The sequence below is a fragment of the Epithele typhae genome, assembly GCF_022376455.1.
Source record: "Epithele typhae strain CBS 203.58 chromosome Unknown BXZ73scaffold_13, whole genome shotgun sequence".
NCBI classification, from domain to species: Eukaryota; Fungi; Basidiomycota; class Agaricomycetes; order Polyporales; family Epitheliaceae; genus Epithele; species Epithele typhae.
The window spans coordinates 98,732-120,876 of record NW_025954204.1 but is presented as its reverse complement, the minus strand read 5'-3'; the positions used below and the strand labels follow the sequence as shown (position 1 = coordinate 120,876).

At 58.6% G+C, this 22,145-nt stretch overlaps 6 protein-coding genes across 6 annotated transcripts; 1 reads left to right on the top strand and 5 right to left on the bottom strand.

Annotated features, from left to right (window-relative positions):
* Nucleotides 1–695: 695 nt before the first annotated feature.
* Nucleotides 696–1,040, bottom strand: BXZ73DRAFT_44096 (uncharacterized protein; the record flags this gene model as incomplete). Its single annotated transcript, XM_048019272.1, has 1 exon — nucleotides 696–1,040. A coding segment is annotated over one exon (345 nt), but the record flags the coding sequence as incomplete, so codon positions are not given.
* Nucleotides 1,041–3,708: 2,668 nt separating this feature from the next.
* Nucleotides 3,709–7,621, bottom strand: BXZ73DRAFT_44021 (Metallo-peptidase family M12B Reprolysin-like-domain-containing protein; the record flags this gene model as incomplete). Its single annotated transcript, XM_048019258.1, has 11 exons — nucleotides 3,709–3,794; nucleotides 3,843–4,108; nucleotides 4,175–4,467; nucleotides 4,518–4,729; nucleotides 4,784–5,209; nucleotides 5,259–5,418; nucleotides 5,469–5,474; nucleotides 5,537–5,899; nucleotides 5,952–6,114; nucleotides 6,174–7,020; nucleotides 7,555–7,621. 11 exons carry the CDS (start codon nucleotides 7,619–7,621, stop codon nucleotides 3,709–3,711), a joined length of 2,889 nt encoding a protein of 962 aa, XP_047879578.1.
* Nucleotides 7,622–9,852: 2,231 nt separating this feature from the next.
* BXZ73DRAFT_99658 (acid protease) lies at nucleotides 9,853–11,871 on the bottom strand (the record flags this gene model as incomplete). The annotated part of the gene is made up of 7 exons (XM_048028076.1): nucleotides 9,853–10,234; nucleotides 10,295–10,376; nucleotides 10,437–10,685; nucleotides 10,747–11,271; nucleotides 11,322–11,470; nucleotides 11,574–11,683; nucleotides 11,734–11,871. The coding sequence occupies 7 exons, from the start codon at nucleotides 11,869–11,871 to the stop codon at nucleotides 9,853–9,855; spliced, it is 1,635 nt and encodes a 544-aa protein (XP_047879577.1).
* A 3,082-nt stretch (nucleotides 11,872–14,953) lies between these two features.
* On the bottom strand, nucleotides 14,954–16,341 carry BXZ73DRAFT_76145 (Di-sulfide bridge nucleocytoplasmic transport domain-containing protein; the record flags this gene model as incomplete). The annotated part of the gene is made up of 4 exons (XM_048022365.1): nucleotides 14,954–15,220; nucleotides 15,280–15,604; nucleotides 15,665–16,157; nucleotides 16,251–16,341. 4 exons carry the CDS (start codon nucleotides 16,339–16,341, stop codon nucleotides 14,954–14,956), a joined length of 1,176 nt encoding a protein of 391 aa, XP_047879576.1.
* Nucleotides 16,342–16,671: 330 nt separating this feature from the next.
* BXZ73DRAFT_44340 (Clp protease-domain-containing protein) lies at nucleotides 16,672–17,769 on the top strand (the record flags this gene model as incomplete). The annotated part of the gene is made up of 7 exons (XM_048019320.1): nucleotides 16,672–16,851; nucleotides 16,904–16,975; nucleotides 17,027–17,161; nucleotides 17,223–17,352; nucleotides 17,410–17,556; nucleotides 17,611–17,643; nucleotides 17,699–17,769. 7 exons carry the CDS (start codon nucleotides 16,672–16,674, stop codon nucleotides 17,767–17,769), a joined length of 768 nt encoding a protein of 255 aa, XP_047879575.1.
* A 2,262-nt stretch (nucleotides 17,770–20,031) lies between these two features.
* Nucleotides 20,032–21,264, bottom strand: BXZ73DRAFT_76143 (uncharacterized protein; the record flags this gene model as incomplete). Its single annotated transcript, XM_048022364.1, has 5 exons — nucleotides 20,032–20,345; nucleotides 20,535–20,573; nucleotides 20,613–20,727; nucleotides 20,794–21,019; nucleotides 21,218–21,264. 5 exons carry the CDS (start codon nucleotides 21,262–21,264, stop codon nucleotides 20,032–20,034), a joined length of 741 nt encoding a protein of 246 aa, XP_047879574.1.
* Between the last annotated feature and the right edge of the window lie 881 nt (nucleotides 21,265–22,145).

Below are 22,145 nucleotides of genomic sequence, written 5' to 3'. Positions count from 1 at the left end.
GAACGACCGCAAGGAGATTATCAGAGGTGCGTTCTGGTGCTCTTCCTGCGCAGCGCGCGACAGAGCTCAATGTGCCGCGCACAACAGCGGCGTTCATTGTGCACATCCAAGGCTGCCCCCGGCTCGTCGCTCTACTAGCTCGACCAGAAACTGGTACTGGAAGGCACGCCTCCGCAGCTCTGCATCGTCCCCGGCAACGCCCTCCACCTGATCGACGATGACCCCGTCGCGCCGCTCTTCTTCCTCGTCCGATACAGAGGGCGCCCACAACGCGGACGGGCATCGTCCCGCCCCGTGCGTGCGTGCGCCTCCGGAGTCGCGTGCGCATTGCCTCTGGGGTGCGCCGACACCGGTCGCGACGGGGTGGACGACTCGACGCCCGGCTCGAGCACGTCCGAGTCGCCCTCGCCCTCGATCTCGGCGCCACTCTACACAAGGATACGGCGTGGGGCCACATCGGCCGCCAGCTGCGCGGCCTGGATGTACGGGCACCTGAACGGGCGCGGCGGGGACGATGACGCCCGGCGGGATGCGCAGGGGACGATGTACGGCGACGAGGACGAGGACGAGCCGGCGAGGATGCGTTCTCTAGCTTGTCCCCCTGTGTTTCTCACTGCTCACGCCGTCGTACATTACCCTGCAAGTGACTGGCATGCTCGAATCCATACGTACACAGTTGCTCTTCAGTTACCATGCTACTCTTCAGCCAACTCCGCCTCTATGACCGCCCTCGCGGCCTCCGCCCAATCTTCGTCCTCTAGTTCAGACGTTGCGCTGAAAGGCGAGCTCTGCGCCGAGCCGGTGTCCTGAAGAGTCCTGTTGATAGCTTGCGCCAGAACCGCCTTCAGGTCATCCCTGATACTCTGGAGGACCGCCAAGGGCAGGCCGTCCGGGGGGACCCAAGGAAAGACTGTCGCATGAGTCCCTGGGAGGATGAACTTGGTGGGGTGGTTTTCAGCAAGTTCCGACGAGGCGAGCTTCCGGGCGAGGAGGTGACAACAGTAGCAGGCCTTCTTGCTGACTCCTATCGGGATTGCATCACCCTGTGAACGACTGGGGTATTAGCGATCATTGACAAAACCGACCTGGTCAGAACGCACCTCGGACATGTTCTCCAAATCAATGTAGGCGTCTGGGAACAGCTTCTTGACAGCGTCAGGATGTGCACGTACAGACCAGACGAGGGCCATGAGCTCTGCCTCAGCGTGCAGTGCGCCGTTGAGCTTGGCCTTCTCGGGATGTTCCACCACCTTGCCGAAGCGCGAATTTGCGGGTATGGTCACGCCTTTCTCCTTGGCTACCCTCAAGGCATCCTTGAACGCGGCCCGCGAATTGGTAGCCTTGAGTTTGCAGGCAGCGCCCTGGAAATGGTAGACTGTCACTGCGCTCGAACCGCCCGAATGTGCTCTGCGAAGTCGACGCAGGACGGTAATGTTGTGGAGGGGTATCAGCAACGTCTCGAGGTTTCTGATCACGTGGGATTTCGGTGTTTCTCCCTGTTCAGCGTACGCATCCGACAAGGCTACACAGAAGGCTAAGTCTGTCGTAGAGAGGCTATGGAGAAAAAAATCTGACTCACATTCGTCAATGTCATCATTGTCGTTCTCCTTGGTGTCTGATGTCGCGGGTTCCTCGGTGCTAGTTTCTGCCAGAGTCATGAGTAACACCTCGCGCGCCGACGACAAATACGAAGCGCAGGTGCAACGTACCATTGGCGGGTGGGTTGGACAATTTGGACAATATGTCGTCGATATTGAGCATGATCGGCTTCTCCGGCTTCTCCTCCTCCTTCGACTTGTTGCCCTGGCCTGTTGGGACTGTTGATTCGATCGGCTTGAGAATATCTGTACACAGGTCAGATATTGCACTCCAGTCCATCGAGCGAGCGACGACTCACCGGCGAGGTCGAAACGTTTCAATTTCGTATTGCGTGCATCGGAGAGCTCTTTCTCCAGGTCTTCGGTGATGAGATGTGCCACGACGCCGGCCGATAACAACGCCCGTAGGACCATCATGGAGTTCAGCAGACCCAAATAGTCGTCCCCCGCGCAGGGCTTATCATCCGTCGACTTAACCAAGACATCTAGGAACACCCTGATATCCTGCACCGAACCGTGCACTGCTCGCGACCACTGTAGCGCATCGTCGTTTGAGACCTTGAACCGTCGGCTCCGAGCGGTGCTGCCAGGTAGGGGGGAGTTGCTCGATGCGGAGGAGGAGGAGGATGGCTCAAGGCCCCACCGCCCAGTGAGGATATTCTTGATAACGTCCAGGGGTAGAGCTAGGTCAAAGTACGCCTCCGGGACCGACGGTGGGTTTGTCCCCTCGTATGCTCGACGGATGTAGCTCGTCGGGTGATCGTACTCGGTGCCTTTCTTCCCACCCCAGACTCTGTCGCTGTTTTCCACGCGGGCAAGCAACTTGCGATAGCAACGGCTCACGATGAATGCGAAGGTGGCAAAGGAGTCCGCGGCGACATCTCCTCGAGCATGGCTGCCGGCACAGAAGCACTGAATGACTGAGGTTGCGTCGACCATATAAGCGTGATATTTGAAGAAGTCCCTGGATATTGGGATCAGTAACTCCGGAACGATACGAGCCACCCGACAAAATGCACCTCTGTGGTCGGGCCCAGCCGCGTTTCAGCAGTTTTTGACCCCTCTGAGTGGAGGCCGGGATGGCTTTGATATCATATTTGCTTGGGTCTTTAAAATTTGCGTTGCGCGACATGACGACTGCATGCAAGCCCTCCCCGTCCAACCGCCCGATGACTCCGACACTCGCTCCTGCCTCTTCCTTGCCGCCTGGGGACATCATGAAGGAGAGGTTACCAAAGGCTTTGGCCTCCTCAGTGGTCCGCATACTGACGGAATCGATGGGTCGGACATCCCGAACGAGGATGGAGAGAACGAGGATATCCCGTGCCGGCGACGTCGGTGAGGGCTTCGCAGCACACTCGGGGGAGGACGCCATCAGGTTTTCCGTTTTGGATTCCGCGGAGAGTTATGCGACGGACTGGTCGCTGGAGGTGAGGCCATGGATGAGTCAACGGGTTAAGGGGCCTGGCAAACCACAAGAGAGACTCAGCTCAAGTGTGCAGGGGCCCCTAAGCGCCAGCGCCGGTGCCTCGGAGCGCGCGGGCGGCAGCACACTCCGACTGCCTTGGGACAAAGTGGCTTGTGCATGAACGCGTCGATGGCGCACGCACAATATCCACCTTCGCGACGATCTCGCCGACGAGACTGCACAGGACTCCACGTAGTTCATCAGTGCTCGCCTGTGATCCACCATGGTCCCCGCTGCTGTCTTTCATCACCCAAGTTCGACGCGCTGGCCATACTCACCACCCACGACGTGCTGAGCATTGCGTTGCACGCAGTACGGGCTGCAGTATTCAAGCATGGACGGAGCTTCCAGCAAATAGTACAATGTCCTTTACAACGACAACCCAAACACCACCAACTGGCGGGCGAGCGAGAGCACAGAATACGAAAGCGAACGAGAGGGTGCGGATGCGGAGGTGGATGCGTGAGTGACGCGGAAGAGGGGATGAGGAGTGTGGGTGTGTATGTGTGTGTGCAGGCCGGGCGGCAAAGTAGAGTACGAGCACTAGTACAGCGGACGAGCACGAGCAGACTGAGACGGTGTAGATCGGAGCACCCCATTCTCCTTCCTCTTCCCCCCCCTCCCTCGACGCCCCAACGACTATCATCGCTGGCCGTTATACAGCGTCTCATCCACCCAGCCGGACCTGCCCGGCCGAGCTGGGTCTGGCGGCCGCTGCGGCGCGTCGCCTGTCCTCGCGCCCCCGCTGCCCCGACTTCCGTGTCCACTGCCTCGACTCCCGTGCCCGCTACCCCCCTTCGTCCGGTGCCCGCTCGCGCCAGGGACGACCGTCCGGCTCGAGATCGGGGGCCCGCTTCTACTGGGGGCCGACCCCCCGCCTCCGCCTCCGCCCCCGCCCCCGCTGCCACTGCGGCTGACACCAACGACGCCGACGCCGGGACGGACGCCGCTGCCGCTCGCGCTGTCGTTGCGCGTGGACCGGGAGTGCGAAGAATGCGAAGACTGGCGGGGAACGGCGGCGGCGACGACGGTCGCGGGTGCGCTGCGAAGCGGATGGGGAGGAACGGTCAGCGTATGTCGGATGACGGGAGGGGGCGGAGTGACGCACTTGGGACCGCGCATGCCCGTTTGCGGCCGCCATGTGGCGTCCTGGCGAACCATGGTGGAGGGGTCGAAGTTCATCGGCGCGGGCCCGGGATAGCTCGGCAGGCGTTGCGCCTTCACGGGGCGGTCGCCGCCGCAGCACCCGTTGCGGAGGCCTGGGGAGGCATTAGGACTTCGATGCCGTAGGAGATGAGGGAAGCACGTACAGCGGAAGATGCCGTAGAGGATGAGGAGCGCGATCACGCCGACGACGACGGTGACCGGGATAGAGATCTGCAGGTTCTGGACGTACCATGCCTGTGCGGCGTGTCAGCACGAGTAGCAATCAAGCGAACGAGAGAACCGACCTTGAAGGTATCCCAGAAGCTGCCGGCCTGACAGTTGCCGTTCTGGCACTGCCCGCCGTAGCCGCAGGGCGAGCCGTTGATGAGATTCGACTGGAGGACGACACACTGGTTCGAGTTGTTCGGGTCCTCGCACGACACCTGGCACGACTTGTCGTTGTTGCTCGGGCACGCCGACTTGAGCCCCATAGACGCGCCGACCTGAGCGCATTGTTCTACACGACGTCCGTCAGCTCCGATAGAAAGCAACGAGGGCGGAAAAGACGCACGGTCGAGCGAAGTGCACTGTCCACTGGCGCACGCGAGCCCATCCGATCCGCAGCTCTGGCCGTTGGGCGAGAACACGTCCGCGGGGCACGCGCTGCTGGTCCCCGTGCACGTCTCCGCGGTGTCGCACCGACTGTCGACGGCGGGGCGGCAGGTTTGTGTGCTCGGCGCGAAGCCGCACGTGTTCGTGCAGCAGGGGGAGCTGTCCGGGTCGCAGACCGCGCCGGAAGTGAACTTGCACGTCGAGACGTCGCAACAGGTGCTGTTGGAGCCAAGGCCAGGGTCGCAATCCTCACCGTCCTCGACGATCCCGTTGCCGCACATCTTGAGCGTGATCAGCGGCCGTGAGGTGAGCGAGTTGAGCGAGGAGGGGTCAATGAGGCAGGTCGTGTTGGAGCGGCTGCCGGAGGTGCCACCCATGAGGGAGCCTGAGAGCACGATGAGGGGAGGGCGGAGGGATTGTGGACAGAGACGTACAGATGTTACCAATGGAGCAGGGCGAAAAGTTCATTTCGCCCGCCTCTGCGACGGGACTCATGATGAACTTCGAGTTGGCGTCGCAGGTTGATGTCGTGAGTGGACAACAGTTGGTCGAATCGGTCTCGCATCCATTTGTGCATGAACAACCGTCCGCGCACTAAAGTCCCTTGAGCACGTCTCATCCACGGAACGAACCATTGAACTTACGTCATGCTGAAGAAACAGACCGCATCAGTACCGAGCCTCCATCTGCAGAGCTCAGAGAAATTACTCACGATAGCACCGAAGTTGTGTCCAATCTCATGCGCCACGACCTGCCATTCTGTGCGGCCCGCGGTGGAGACCGCGGTGCCAGAGACAACCGACGGGCTCTGGCCAGAAGCGCTCTGGGTGCAGAGGGTAGCCAGCCAGGCGATACCGACCTCGGAACCGGTGGGACACCCCGACATAAGATGCCATAGCCCAGCACCATCATCGCCCTTGGCACCACGCCACTGGGAGAAGATTGAAAGCCGGTCGTTGAGCGTGACGGACTCAGAGCAGGCGACGTTCCAAGGCGCATCCGCGGGAGCGCTCGAAGGGCAAGTCGGCTCGTGCACTTGGAGCTCGACGATGCCCAGACTGACTTGGAAGGTGGACTGTCGAGAGCGGTGAGATAAGACGTATATATGCGGTCAGGAAAGGAAGCACCTTGTACAGAGCGCTGGCGGTGTTCCAGTTCGTGATGATCGCCTGCGTCGCGTTGTCCGTGTCGCCGTACTTGGACGTGTACTCGCAATCTGCAGCGACCCCCATGTACACGATCCGCTGGGTCGTCGGACACCCCGCGGTGCTCCCAATGAAACCGGAAAAGCTACGTGCACCAGGTTCAGCTACACACAGTCATCGGATAGGAAACGATGAACGACGCACTCGCTGCCCGTGCCCCCGCCGGCCACGTCGTCTCGCTTTGTCACGTTGTTCGTGGGAAGCAGACCTAGCGTGTTGTACCACGGTGAGCCCGGCGGCGCCCGCCGGCGGATCGCGTCGTTCTGGAGCGGGTCCGTGTTGAAAGCCATATGATCGTGGCCACAAGTTTCGCCGTCGGCGACCGCCTTGGAGTCGACCGCGGTGTTGATGACCCTCGCGTGCTCGTGCCGGTTCATGACGTCCGAGTCGCGCCAGATCACGAGCCCGATTTCAGGGTGGTCTTCAACGAGGTCGATGTGCGGGTCGAGTGCGTGCTTGTTCCTGAGGTAGTTCGCCTTGGTCTGAACGTGGTGCGTGACGCCGTCGACGGTGAACGCGCCCTCGAACACGGGTGGACGCCCTGCGGACGCGTCGCCCTGGTCGTACACTGTGATGCGTGCCCAGCCGAGCTCACGCCCCGAGGGCCGAGGGGTCACCCCTGCGGTATCCTCCCGGAGACGGTCCGCAGACATGTGTGCGGGAACCACTTCGCCCCAGTATGCCTTGACGGACTCGCGGAGGAGGGGTCGCGTGCTGGAGAGGATCTGCTGACCATCCTGGTCGGTCTTGTAGTAGTTTATCCGCGCGGCGGGGTGGATGAGGTGATCGTTCGGGCGGAGATGGAGGTGGAACGTCTCGTGAAACGCAGTGAGCGTGAGGCGGAAGGAGTCGGAGTAGCGGAGGACGGGTGAATCTAGCGGAAAGGAACGCTTCCCATAGCTGCCTGTTGGCGACCGTCGGGGTAGAATGTCTATTGAAAGTGTCGACGGATGTCCTACGCGTTTTAGAGGCCGTGCCGGTGCACTGAGCGCTGTGAACAAGGGTATGTCAGCTCTGCGTCAACCGAAACCGCGATTGGGAGACTGATGAAGTCCCCCCCAGCTGGGGCGGTAGATATATGCGGGACAGACGAGGGCAGCGGCGAGCAGCGAGGTGGGACGAAACGCCAGGCTTCTCGCTTTCCTTTGCGCAGCACTAAGCCTAGGGGACGGGTCCACCCTCCCCCGCACAAGGTGGCCCGCAGAGACGGGTCCACAAAGGTGGAACTGGCGCAGTGCGCGTAGGGTTCAGGAGACGGGGCACTCGAGAACGGTGTCGCGGCCCGTGGTGGCAACATGCGAGCCTACCCCGCACATCGCCTTCAGCGATCGGACCACCGCCGACATACCACCCATGCACATTCTGCCCATCCTCATTCGTCTCCCAAAACTCCCCCGCCACCTCTCTCAGGCCTTCCAGCCCATTCCTGGGACCCAGGGGTAGCAATTCGAGGCAGGGATCGAGGACTTGATCCCACAGGCGAACAGGGAGGGTATATGTGCAGGAAAGGGGGAAAGAAACACACCTGAGACCGCATGAAAGCTAGCGAGAAAGACGAGCAAGAGCCAGCATAGACGGTGGTGGGAGGACATAAGAAAGGGAAGCAAGGGGCAAGCCAGGGGGAAGGAGAGATATGAGAAAGCCAAGGAGAGCTGTGAGACCCAGCGCTGCCAAGCGCCAAATCCGACCTGCGGAGGACTGTTCCTCGAGCGTGAAGACGAAGGCAGCGAGCGAGAGAAGGGGAATGGACGGCGGACGGAGGAGACAGCAAAGGAGAACGCAGACGGCCGCTGCCATCCCATCAGCCGAGCTCGAGCCCAGGGCGCACCGGCTCGCGCCCGGCTTCGTCGCGACGCCCGCAGCAGTCCGACTGACGGCTGACCGCGGCGACCTGGCGGCGACCATCATCATCCCGCCCGCCGCGCCCGCCCGCGGGCTCGTCGGGCTCTCCTCCATTCTCTCACCATCCTTGCTAGCTGCTGCCCGCGCTCTGCTCGTCGTTCACGGTGCCTGCTCGGTGTGCTGCCACTCGCTCGTTCAGCTTGTTTCTGCGCGCACTTGCCCCCGCGATGGCACTCGCAACGCTCCAATAATATCTCCTCCTGCGCCTTCCATCAGCGCAAGCCCAGCCTGACATCACATCTATGCGTCGGTCGACTGGGTCGCTCGACCGACGGACTTCATCGAGTACTTACTCAGCACTCAGTGTATCCTCATCGCTCTTGGCGGCTCCCTCACAAGCCTTTTGGTTCATTCTTGGCCGGCCGGAACCCCCGCGGGTCCGCAGCAGCCCATGGCCGTGACAAATCCAGAATTCCAAAGTTCGAAGTAACGCCTATGCGGTCGGTGGTCCCCGCCTTGCTGCGCACCACGGAGGGAGACCAATCATATGTATATACACATCGATCTCGCCGCACAGTCCCGGCGCACTGGCACGCCCAGGCCCCCATAGTCCCATCAGGCCTGCGACGTTCACGCGCAGCACACACGGGACCACAACACACGGGAACCAGTGCATAGCCTGCGAGCCAAACGCTCTCGAGTCTCGACGCACGATATCCACACATCCCAACCGACGGTTGGCAATAGCACGCAGCCTGAGAGCGCGCTCACCTGCAGGTACCAGGCGGACGGCGTGGGTTTGTGGATGTCCCCATCGATAGACGCGGTGTACCACACAGATGAAGTGCATACCGTCCGCCGCCACCCTGGTCATTTTTCCGAGGATGTTTGTCTCCGAGCTGTGGCAGGCCCCGGCAGTCCCTTCATTCGAATGAATTGACACTTCCTGTCCATCAAACTCGGGATTCGCATTCACGTGCTTGCCAGCCACCGTCGTTCCCATGGACGGTGAACTAGCGCTGCCTTCAGGTCCTGTCCCTAGCTACTAGAGTAACAGAAACCCTTTTCCTCGAACTCTCGCGCGAGGTCCATGTGCCAGCAACGCGAGCTAGCGAATAAGCACGTGTCTAGATCTAGGACGCCATAACGTAGGCCCGAGAGCCGAGGAGGCAATGAAAGAGTTCAAACGTGCATCGTCGCGTCCCAAAGGTAACCGTTGAACGGCTTAGAAAAGCCATGCTTGAGCCTCCCCACCGCACTCCCTATGCACCGCCATCCATTCCTCGGCTCAAAACGTGCCCACTGAAGGCAGTACCGTGGTGGCCGAGATGACCGACGCCGCCTCCGCGCAGTCCGTCCCACCCCACTACTAGTATGTAGTAGCCACCTGTCGCCTCCACGAAGGCAGTCGGGCGATACGAGCCGGAGCTCACTGTCTCCGGCACGCGGACTACCGGGGTCCTCACCTGGAAAACAAGCCGTATCGGGGCAGGGGCCAGCTCGCTTGCTGCGCCCACATGGACCGGAAAGCCGCACAACAAAAAGGCGCCGTTCAAGCGCAAGAGAAGTCCGTGTCCCGCCCCAGGATAATACGTGAAGAAGTAAGGTACGAAGTCCGCGTTCCAGGAAGAAGGAAGAAGACAAAAGAGAGGACGCATCGCGCAAAGCAAGGGAGTGTGGCTCGGACCCGAGCAGCAAACAAGACGGCGACGCGCATGGCCCACACAGGCAAGCAGACCTCGGACCCCGGTACGTTCACGATAAGACGGATGTGAGACATTGGAGGGGTGCAGAGGGGAGTATTGGATACATGTGCATGCTTTCGTGATCGTCATTGTCGCGGCGTATGTACGTGAGGGAAAGCAGCTCTGGTGTGCTCGAGCCCAGAGTGTAAGTAGAAGACCGAAGCATAGATAGGGAAATCAAGTTATGTGCGCGCTCCAGACAACTGGCATTCGCGCGACGGCCGGCAGCTCGACTCTCAGACGTTGTTCACGCCCGACGCCGAGAACTGCAGACGGTTGGGCGTGATGGGCTCCGTGATGCTGGTCATCGTCGTGTCCCGGCGGTAGCCACCCTTCTCCCGCGGAAACGTCTGGCGTGCCGGACTGGTAGCCGCGGCACTGCTGGAGCCGACCTCGCTCGCCTCTTCGTAGCTCGGCGGCAGATGATCCCCGTCGAGAAGCGGCGCGTGTGGGTTCGGTGTCGTCGGGGGAGACACGACGTACTGCGACTGGGCGCCGTAGGGGGACGAGGTGCCGTACGTGTAGGGCTCGACGGTCGTCGCGTTCTTGTGCTCCTCGATGATCTCCGCCTGGCGCGCGACGAGCGAGTTGTCGCGGTTGCGCCGGATGAGGTAGAACCTAGCAACCCGAGCGCGATCACGCCCGCGACGCCACCCACGACGCCGCCGACGATGGCACCGACGTCGCGCGAGTGGGCGGATGAGACGGTGCGAGGGGCAAAAGCGATCGAGGGGTTGCCGTTCTGAGGTATATGAAGATGCTGATGCGACATCGATGGCGTTGAGCATGTGGCAAGGGGAAGATAAGCAGATGGACGTACACGTAGAGCTGCGAATCCAGGTCTGGCCAAGAATGTACTGCGTGACGGACGTATCGGTAAAGCCTTCGACAATACTCATACACTGGTTGTTTCCCATGTTCACGACGAGCGCGGACTGGTCGATCGTGAATGACTGCCCATTGATGGTCACCGTAAACGACACTTCCGTGTCGCACGGCACCCGCCACGAGCTCGTTGAACCCAGGATGGTGGATAGCGGCACCGACTGCGAGCCCGAGATGGCGTCATCTGTGACGCGTTCAATGTCAAGTTAGCGCTATTCATGACGAAATACGGAGATTTGCCTTACGGAAAAGTCGCGCTTGCGAGCCAGGCATGTAGATGCCCGAGTAGTAGGGGTCGATATTCGCCAACATACCACTCCCACCTCCGACGTTGTTGCTGCCGGCTTTCTCTGACCAACCGCCGAGCTGAACCGTGAGGTCAGGCTGGGTGCTGTTGGGCAGGTAGCCTCCAGAGATGCCGCTCTGCACGGAGACCGTCTGGAGCTTGTCTGCTTGGTACGCAGACGTGTCGGGCTGGAGCCAATGCATTGTTCCGACGTTGGCCGCCTCCTGTGCAAGCGATTCCTGGCCGGGCTGGATGGAAAGTGACGAGCCGGAGCCCGGAACAACCGGAGAAGGCTTCAGGTCCATGCCGAACGTGAAGTTGGTCGCACCCGGATTACGGATGTAGTACTGCCCGTAGATGCTGTCATCGAACGAGGCTGGAAAGCCTGCTGCCGTAGTAGCCTGCTTGAGGGTGCCGAGACCGAAAAGTCCAGACACCGTCTGGTCAAACGGAGTCAAGCCGGACTGGTTGTTCATGAGAATGACTGATGCGCTGCCGTTAGACTGACTTTGACCAATGTGTGCAACGACTTACTCGTCTGGTTCGGATACTGCCAAGCTTGCGACGAAGTGGAGAGCGAGCAGTTCTCCTTTATGATCGGACCTCCGAACGAGCCACCGCCAAAGGCAACCGACGACGACCCACTTACGGAGCGCGCGTCGGGCGAGAGCGACTGGGAGTATCTGGAAGTGATTTGCACTCAGCCAGTGATCTTTCCATGGAGGGCGCGAACGAATGTGGATACAGGAGGGATGTGCGCGGAATATACACAACAACAGTACTCACGTTGCCTGGCCGGTGCAGTCCGAGCATCCCTGACTCGCCACAGCTGAGTAGCCCAGACTCGTCGTAAGAGTGAAGTTGAAGTTTTGCAGCTGGCCTACGCCTTGGGTACCCTATGTGGCGCCGTGAGCCACTACAAACACGCATACAATCAGGGACTTACCATGTTGACGCCAAGCATGGGTCGACCGCCAGAGCTCAGGACGATAGGGACGTCCAGCCGCGCGGGCGGGGTGAACGCAAATGCGCTCGCGGCATAGAGGGAGAGGAAGAGAGAGCTGAATGCAGTTTGGCCAGACATATTACACGGCTCTAAGGGGAGGGCTGAGAGAGGGGGGAAGACGGTGAGCACGCGCGGGCCGCACCGGAAGCAGGATGGGCACGCACGAAACGGGGCGGGGCAGGCGGGGCGGGAAGGAAGCCTCGGAGGGCTTGAGGGCGGCGAAAGGGAAGAGGAGGGCCGGGACGTGCGGGAGCGGGGGAGCGGGCATATAAGACATATTCTGGCTCCTGCCTGTGTCGGAGGGAACTAGCATATAGTCCGCGGCCAAACGCGCTCCAGGGAAGGAACATCAGCGCGCGCCTCCTCGAGTGCCAGGACCCCGAAACCCTCCCCGCGCCGCCACACCCCTGGCCCGCCCTTCGTTAATCGGCCCGTCCGCCTTCTCCGCCTTTTGTGCCACTCTCGATGGCCATTGCACTCCGCGCGACACAACAACCCAAACGACGCTGGCTCATGCGGGACCTCGCAGCGTCTGTGAATTGGAACATCGGCGGGACCTGGCCTGGAACGCCGGCTTTGCGGGCGGCCCATGCGACAACACCAGCGCTGATGCAGATGGCGCACTCGATCTTGTGCCATCGCACCCCGTTCAGACCGCCGATACGTACATTTTAATTTCCGACTTCATAAAATGCGTTGACCAATTTGCCAGCCGCGAGCTAGGTGGCACCAACCCCATCATGTCTGGTCTGTGCAGTGCGGATTCTCTCGACCCGACGTCATGTTCGAGCGAACTAGTAGGATTGCCGCATCCACTAGGCCTGTACCGTTCGTCGATCCTGACGCTTCCCGAGGGGGCGATGAGATACAATCGCCGGGCGGCTTGCTCGGGCACGGGCGGTACAGGAATCTATCGGTCAAAGTGTAGGAGCGGTTTCGGACTGGCCGCAACCCCTCGTCTCCCCACCGATCGAGAGCGTGGCGATGTACATACATATGCAGCGCCTCGTGGTCGCGCCGCCACCACACCCCCTCTAGCAAGTATAGGTAACCTCGCTGGTGGCCCTCTTCCACTGGCCGGTCCGCTCGAATCGCGGCTTGGCCTTCCGAACGCGTTGCGAAATCCCCCATGCGTGTTGTCGTCCAAGCTTCACATAATTTCTCGCGTTGGCCGGTCGGTTCCGAGCTGTATTTACAACAGAGAATGATGGATGGTCGATCTACCGATGTCAAAGTGATCTAGCGGGCGCGGACCCCGTGGGCCTCTCACCTTTACTGACTGTCGTCTGATTTTATGACTGCGGGGTACATCCACAGCTACCTACGTGCTTGTCTCTGTCAAACCCAAGGCAGAGGAGTGCGCCAAACGTTGACGTCGCGCGCCATGCGCTACACATGCATGGCACTAGCTCCGTAGCGCAAGACACCGACTGCGCCGCGACACGTTACACCGGACAGACCGGCGGACCCAGTATCTAGATAGTTAGACACGCGTGACCCATAGAAATCAGGTCTGGGTCGGTCTCTTCTCATGATCAGCAAGAAAGCTGACTGATCCGGACGATGATTCGGAGAGACGTCCGCTGTGGTTCCCCGCGCGGGACCGCCCGGTGCTTCCCGCGGACACCCACTGAGATCTTCTGCCTTGAAGGGACTACCGGCCCTTCGAACAAGAACTGATAATGTCATCCGGAGGGAGGCGGTGCGCTTTACCTCCGTCGACCATGCGGCTGGGTCCACATTTGAGGCAGTGGCACTCACGTTGGCATACACTCAGAAAACGATCCACCGGCGCGTGTTATCATGTCTTACAGAGGGCGAACAGTATGTGAATACTCACCGAGGTTCTTGCGTGCTAAGCAGGGTTGGAAAGCGCTGCTCCGCACTTGCTCGCGATAGCGTCATCCATCGAGAATCCAGCAGCCTTGAGTTCCCTTTTCCGCTACCCCAGATACGGCGGCTTTTTACCTGTGCGCCTCAAGGCCTCATAACTGCTCGGAATGTGGTCAGCAAAAAAGTACTGATTGGCGATCCTTACATCGTGGTTGTGGGTGCTACTGTGATTGTGACGGGTGCCGAGTGGAAAGGCAGGACCCGAGCCCCCATGTGGACGGTGCGTACGGCACTGTCATATTCGGTGTGACTGCGCTAGAACGACCCGAAGTCATCGGGCACCCAGGAAGAAGTTCGAACATGGCTGTCAGCCACCTCCGCGTTCCTCGCTTTCGCTTCTGCAGGTGGCACAATCTGCCAGTTGCGGCCAGCCAGTGCCTCCACCACCCACTCGCAATAGGAACGGTGAGCACATGGCCGCGCGCGCAGGCAAGTGTGAAATACACGAAAAGGAGCACGGCGTGTTCCTCCTGGTGTCCCCTTCTGTCTTGATCGGGGACTGGCGATCGGGTCGCTCCTGTGCTGTCCGAGCGTCCGCCCGCGCGCGCGCCCGCGATGCGACGCCGCATGTTATCTGGGCGGAGCGAGCGGGACCCAGGACACCGCTGGAACAGCCACCGAACGCCGAACGAGGTGGCGAGGACACACATGGTGTGAGTGGGCGCATGGGAACGTCGGCGTTTCCTGGAAGGGAGCGAGCGCATCGGCGGCCGCTTGCGCGCAGCGCTCGGAGAAGGTACTCATGCGGGAGAGGGTTCTGGGCGGCCCGAATTCTATGTATCGGTGGCGAGCGGCCAAGACGCAAGACAGTGACGCCAGTTTATATGTGTCGATGAGACCAGAGCACCAATCATGTATTCGACACCATCGGACCTATTGAGTGTGAGCCCCCACTGGACGCTGTGAAGCGAAGGGTCTGTCTTTCACCCCACAGCGTCCATCATGTGGCAAGGAAGCACGTCACAACTGGAAGAATGCGCTTACGCGAGATCCCGATCCATTGATCTTGAAGGAGTGGTTCCCCGAAATGAGCGCGGGAGGTATGGTGACACGATAATATGCGAGATGCATACAAAACATGACTCATAAGAGTTCTGAGGAACGGCCAATGAGTGTGCATCCCACTCGAAGAGCGAGGGCAGCATATACTCACCTAAAACATAGATGATGACGTCGGTGGGAATATACAGTAGATGTAACTTATAATGCATGGAATGTATTTGAGGATGCAAAATTGTCCGTATGCCAAAGGGGATTACTATACTCTTCACTTGACCTTCGCCGCCTGACCGCCTTCCAGCCGACGCCTGCGAGCGTACACGCTTGCGTCGTCTTCAGGGTGCTTCCAGGGCTTCTCGTGCCAATCTTGGGGTGCAGGGAGGTAGCCGTGACTGGCGGCGTATGCCGGAGGGAGTGGATACGGGGGAATGTGTGGCGGAGCAACGAACGGCGCAGGGTTGTGATGACTACGGAAGTAGCTCGCCGCTCCGTTGACGATGAGGGTCACAAGGGTGAGGGAAGAGATGGTGAAGATCTTCACGAGGAGGGTAGCATATGAGAAATGGCTCGGAAGCGAGAAGGTTAAAAGCTCACCATCGTCTTCCAACTGATCTCTTCCACGAAGGAGTTCACGAGCTCGCCCATGACCTCCAGGCTAACCTTGGCGCGTCCAACTTTGGATGGATCGCGGTTCATGCAGACCTCCCATGCAGAGCATTGGTGAGCCATTGCGGGTATCCGAGACTCGGCGCAGAGGTTCTCCTTGTAGCTTGAGGCACAGTGGGCGATGTCTTGAACAATGTTCATTGAATATTCAGCGACGCGATGTTCCACGTCTCGCTGGATCGTGAGGATAAACTGGACGGTGAGGTACACCACGATGGCCGCCAGTGACCCGTTGAAGAAGACTTGCACATAACTGCAGGGTTTGTGCTGGTCGATACCAAGTAACGCAGGAGAAGCAAATAGTAAGACGTACCCTAGGAGGCGGACATGAGAGTCGGATTGAGGAGCGGAAGGGCCAGTCATGTTGAGCGTGTAGTGGTTCGTGGTTTTCCGGGTCACCAGCCCAACGTCATCACCATCGCTCTCTCCTTCGCTGCTCTCTTCATCTTCCACTCGTGAACGGTGTCGCCGGAGGCGACTACGTTCCCTGCTGTTCCGCTTCTTGTACACCCTCTGCAGCGCACCTGCAGCCAGCACCCTCTCTCCATCTCCATCATGTTCTTTTCCTTTCTCTGGAGATTGTCCGCCTAAGCTTGTGTCGGCCATATCAACGTCGTTCAGCTCAGGCTCGGGGAACTTGACGGGGCTCTGTGGGGGTGCCCATGCTGGCGAATGTGAGCTGTGGGGTGCGGGCTCCTGGAACAGGAAGGGAACGTTATTCCCCCGGCCAAATCGAGGCCATGATGGGCTATGCGGTTGAGGTTGCGGGAAGCCGGGGGAAGGAGTGTTCAGTTCCGCCAGCGATCCTGCAATGTGCGCGTGTGAGCACCAATGGAAGAACGTGTACGGCTCCTACACAGACAGAGTGGTTGGACGTGAAAAAGCCACGTCAGACTCACGTTTTTTCGGTGTGCGTGGGTCTTCCTGAGATGAGGAAGCCCACACAGGTTTTGTGTTGGAGCTGGGCCGAGAGGTGAACTCGAAGTCCATCGGTGTCTCGGTCGATCGTTCGGCACGGAGGCGATTCATAGCGGGTCGTAAGTCGTGTAAAGTACGTTTGAGGAGGTGAAGGTGGCTCCGGGGACGAGGCTGAGGGATGCTCCTCTATAGCGGTGGTCAGCGAAAGAGGCAGAGCTCGTGCGTGGCTCAAGCCGTCCCGGATTGGCGCCATGGCCCATAGCGCGCAAACGCGCGTATCACGTGAACGCGATATGACCTCGGGCGTCTCCTGTCCGCCAGCCCCGCTGCCAGCTGGTGCTCGCTGTCCTTCGCACCATCCTCCCGCGGATACCCTCACCCAACTTCTCCCTCGTGTTCACCATGTTCGCGGCCCTGAAAGCATCCGCTACGCGACACGCCACGAAACCCGCTGCTTCAGCCGTCCCGTCGATCTCGAGGCATTCACGATGCGTACATCCACTGGCAGTGGACTGGAGCGGATTCGTTGGACATGTGCCCCCGGTGACGGCAAACCTTGTTCCCATTGTAATTGAGCAGACTGTGAGTGTTGCCTCATTTAAAAAGCTTCGATGATGTTGAAAGGGCTCTGTAGGGCCGGGGCGAGAGGAGTTATGACATATTTTCTAGGCTGTTGCGCGAGCGGGTCATAATGCTTTACGGACCGGTAAGTACTCATGATACTCCTGTGCCCGGGACGGCCGTTCATGCTCGCTAGATCAGAGATACAGACTCTGCTCTGACGGTCGCACAACTACTCTTCTTGGAAGCTGAAGAGACGTCTAAACCAATCCATATTTACATCAACTCCCCCGGAGGCAGCGTAACGGCCGGTCTGGCCATTTACGATACGGTGCGTGCAACTGTGCCCGCATATACGCGTCTACAAAGCCCACCCCTTGACTGTGTCGCAGATGCAATACGTCTCTTCCCCCATTCACACATATTGCATCGGTCAAGCGTGCTCAATGGGTTCATTACTTCTCGCTGCTGGGGAGAAGGGGAAACGGCACGCACTCCCGAACTCGAGCATCATGATTCACCGTACGTTCTTTCTCTGGCTATGTCGAGCATTCCCTGATGTTCATATTCGTTGGACAGAACCCTCGGGTGGTGCCTCGGGACAAGCCAGCGACATTGCCATACATGCGAAGGAGATTCTGCGCGTCCGGGAAGTGCTGACGGGGATCTACCAAAAGCACTGCGGTCATGAGGGAGAGTCTGTGCAAGACGGGATGGACCGCTTTGGTACGTCATAACACAACTCGACCATCGATGTTTCACCGATCCTTCCTCCCATAGAGAAAGCCCTTGAGCGAGACTACTTCATGACAGGTGAGCCGAACGCTGGCCAGTCTTGGACGCGCGCTTTACTGACGACCTTCCCTAGCTCAAGAAGCTCTCCAGTTCGGGATCGTTGACAGGGTACTCGAGAAACGCCCGCATATAGAGAGCGTTTGACTCCCTTGAACTTCTTTCGATTCTCCAACCCCATAATCATTGGATTTTTAATGTACGTCGCGGCGTTCTGTGCTGGCTCCGGGTGTCGCACGTCAAAGCGAGTCCCTTGTTGCATCGAGACTACTTGCAGCGTCAGTACGCGCTGCAAATCGACCTCCGTGGCGACCATCGCCATGCGAGCAGCGACGAAGCGTTGAAGAGATCTAATTGGCACAGGCCATCGTTTGGCGTTGCGTACTTACGAACAATGTAGTGCGGTAGGAGCCCAAACTAGAAATGAGGATATACATTGGGACGTGCTAGACTCGGGTCTTACAGCTACGTGACGCTTTTCGGCTATCGATCATTCTTCTGCTGCCATCTCCGCCCGTAATTCCGCCAGTTCTTCGTCGGTGATGGGGGGAGCTCGGGGGAGGGTTCTCTGTACGGCGACGTCTGCGCCAAGACGACTTTCGACAGTGTCTCCTTCAGCCCGTCCCTGATGTTCCGGAGGACATGCACCGGCAGGCCATCGGGTGGGTGCCAAGGAAGGACTGTCGCATGCGTCTTGGGAAGAACAAAGTCGACAGGAGGAGCGTTACTATTGCGAGCAGCGCCGAGCTGCTCGGCGAGTAGGTGGCAGCAGTAGCAGCATCTCCGCCCAGTGCCTATCGGTGCGACTCTGCCCTGCCCAGGGTGGTTGTATCAGCGACCGTTCAGGAATGTCGAGGGGGTCAGAACGCACACGGAACACATCCTCCAAGTCACTGTAGGCGTGACAGATCCTCTCCTTTGCCATACTGGGGTCTGCGCGCATAGACCACACGAGGGCCGTGAGCGCGGCCTCAGCGTGTAGTGTCGCGCTGGAGTTAGCCGTTTGCACTGGTGCAAGCATGGTCTTGCCAAGGAGCGATTGTCGTAGTATGCTCATCTTTGTACGCTGTGCTGTCTGCAGAGCGTCCTTGAAAAGAGCCGGGGACCCGTCAGATGCGAGTTTGCAAGGGATACCCGGCAGCTGGAGACTGTAGGCTATCGCTGTGGGGGGCGCGCCTTTCGAAGTCCGCGTAAGGTGATAATGGTTCTGAGGGGAGCAACCAACGACTCAAGATATTTGATTGTGTGGGATTTTGCCGTCTCCCCCAGCGGGACGTACGCATCCGCCAGCACATCTACTAACGGTGAGATCAACAGGATGCAGAGGCAATCAGACATGACTGCGACGCACCTTCATAGTCGCAGTCCGAGTCATTCCCGGCATTGGCATCCATTGCTTCAGATTCTGCGGTGGTAGACTCGTTGCCTTCTCTTGTCGTCACCATCGCGCAATGCCACCAGAAGCAAGGATAGCGCACCATTGACGACTAACTCGGTCAGCAAGCCGTCGATGTCGAGCGGCGGAGTCGACTCGGCACCGGAGAGAGGCCAGACAATACCTGCACGAATCTCATTGGACGTTCAAATCGATCTATTGAACAGAGTACTCACCATCGAGGGTGGGACGTCTCATGTAGTAACTATCCCGCACAGAGGATAGGCTACCCTCCATATCGTAGGTGATCAGATGACCCACAACGCCGTGCGATAAGAGAGCGTTCAAAATGTCCATTGAGTCCCGTACGTCCTGGTATTCCCCCGGGCAGTAAGGGTTTTGTCTTGGAATAGCCATCTCGCGCAGGAATCTTCTCAAGTCTTGCACCACCTCTTGAAGTACCTGCGCTCACTGTGATGCAATCATCATGCATTATCGTTCGAGACTGTGAATCTGAATATTTGAACTGCCTCGGAGTCGTCGGGTGCAGCGGCGCCATTAGGAGCGGATGGGGATGAAGATGGCTCAAGTCCTCACCGCTCAGTGGTGAGAATTTCGGGCACAATGTGCTGGGGCAGCCTCATGTCATGATAATATTCATAGACGTACGGTCGCCGCCGCTCCTCCGACTGGTGCGCTCGACAGATCAGACTTGCAGGATGATCGTGCTCGGTACCCAGACGTCCTCCCCAGACCTTGTCGCCAGTCTTGACGCGGGAAAGCAGCTTGTGATGGCAGCGGCTCATGACATATGAGAAGAGTTCGTCAGTGGCTCTTGCTGGATTGTCGTCGGGCGTGATGCCAGTGGCAGTTACCACTGGTACAGAAGTACCGGATGACAACGGCTGTGTGTCTGATTCAACCCTGGTTTATGATGTGTATAACCAATGATCCAACCATCGGGTCGATACGCCAAAGAGCCCATTGTCGACCAAGTACTGTACGGAATACGACTTGCGCCTTCCACCCCTCAACTAACTCTCAGCTCCTGTGTCCCACTTCTTCCTGGAAACAAAATGCATGACAAATACAGGCGGCCAGAACTCAGGACCAGGCACATCCGGGATGTTCAGAGTTTTCAGCCCTTTAAGCAGCGCGCAGAACAACACGACCCAAAACTGCTCCTGCGACACCTTCAAGGACTCCAAGGGAAACGTGGGGAGTACAAGTTCTCTTATGTTGTGCTCGCAACCGCGCCACTGCGGATCCTGTTCCACGATGAATCGGAGGCAGTCGAGCCTCTCCAAGCGCGACTCCAGGAGCTTCATGATCTGTTGAAAACTGGTATCTGGTATTGTACAAATACAATCAGCCAAAACGTCATAATCTGAGCAGAAACTGGAAGGTGAAAGCACATGGCAGAAAGCTGGAAACCTGCACAAATACTGTGCGATAATGTGAGCCTCGCGTTCTCGTGATATATATTTGGCACAGAAACTCAAGTCTGCAGGATAGATGCTCACAGGGATACGCGCACCAAGATAGCTCCCATCCGCGAGTCGCGGAAACGAGTTATCTACGGATGGGTGGTCACGAATGAGGGGAGTTCACTCACCATATCTGTCGATTTCCGAATGAACTCCGGAAACAACGAAAAACTCCATTGTGTCGACAGAAGAAGGGAGAGACTCCACCAGTCTCTTTGTGCTTCGCGCGTCCATCTGGCCAATCTGGGTCGTGACCGTGTGTATATTAGCTCGTGGAAAAGAGCAATGCACCGTGTGTTCAAACCTTACCGACACGTCTTTGAGGCGGGAACAACAACCCTCCGGAAATTGAGCCAATACTGGATCGGAGTACCACTCCACGCGTGTGCATTGCAACCTGCGAAGGTCTGGGAACCCGCGGAGGACGTGGACAAAGGCAGCGAACGAGTCGAAGCGGACGTTATTGAGGCGCAAATCCTCGATCCGGGAACAAGACGAGTGGAGGCGGATGTGAAAGGTGTTGTATATGGGACTCCTGGGTGAAGGCGACAGCGTAGAGTGGCAGGGTCGTGGTAGGGGGGAACCTGGAGCGGGCGCCGTCGTCGGGGCGGGGGGCATTTGGATATGGAGTGACCGTAATTGGGGTAAAGTGGGACCGAGGAGGGTTGGGAAGAGTGGGAAGATGCGCTGGGAGGGCGAGGCTTGTTCCATGATGTTCACAGTATGCACATACCGTTGGATGGTGGTGTTGTCTCGTAGAACCTCCGCGAGTTTACACATGGCGCTGACGTCACGGATGTGCACTGTACGGAAGAGCCACTTGTGAGAGCGAAATCGCCAAGCTCTGCCAACAAGAGCGTAGGAATTGAAGTGACGAATATTTTCTTCTTTGAAAGAATCGTCATGATGGAGTGGAAAGCTGGCATCGATGATGAGGTGGAACAGCTCAAGTGGGAAAGGAGGCGACCGAGGGTATTCGCGGTGTCGGTGTACAGGACGCACATCCCTCGCGGCCACTGGGGCAAACGTCGCTGGTGCAGCTACGGCGCATTTATATGCCAGTGGCATCTGGAAATACACTCCCAGTCAGATCCACGGTGTGCGGGTCATAACCGAGAATACTAACCAAGTGGGTTCTGTGGATTGGATATCTGGGACGGCACGGATCCGGGATGATTGCAGCACCCAGGTATCCGGAATTGCCAACGAGTCCCCTCTCGCAAATGACACGTGACTGTGGGTATCGCTGAGGCATCGGGCGTCTCTCTCCTCTTTTCGCTACTTCCCTCCTACACCTTCCTACACCCACTGCACTCCTTTCTCGATCATAAAACGGTCGTGGCAATTGAATGGATTGCGACCGCTTTTTCGGCGTTAATCAAAAGAGGCCTTTGCAGTTCACTTCGAATGTTCGAGTACCCTTGGATATGGGGCGTTGGCTCTTCAAGCGATACCGCACATGTCGACACCGAAGTCAGAAGGCTCGCGTTGATTCGAACTCCCGGTTGGCAGTGAAGAAGTACGTAGGCATCAATTGCTTGAGGCATCCATCGAAGGGCATTGGCACGTACGGAGTTCATTAATAGCCCACGCACGTTCTTCAGTCAAATGTTTCATCCGTGCGTGATTGCCTAGGTTTGTCCTCTTATAAATACTTCCCC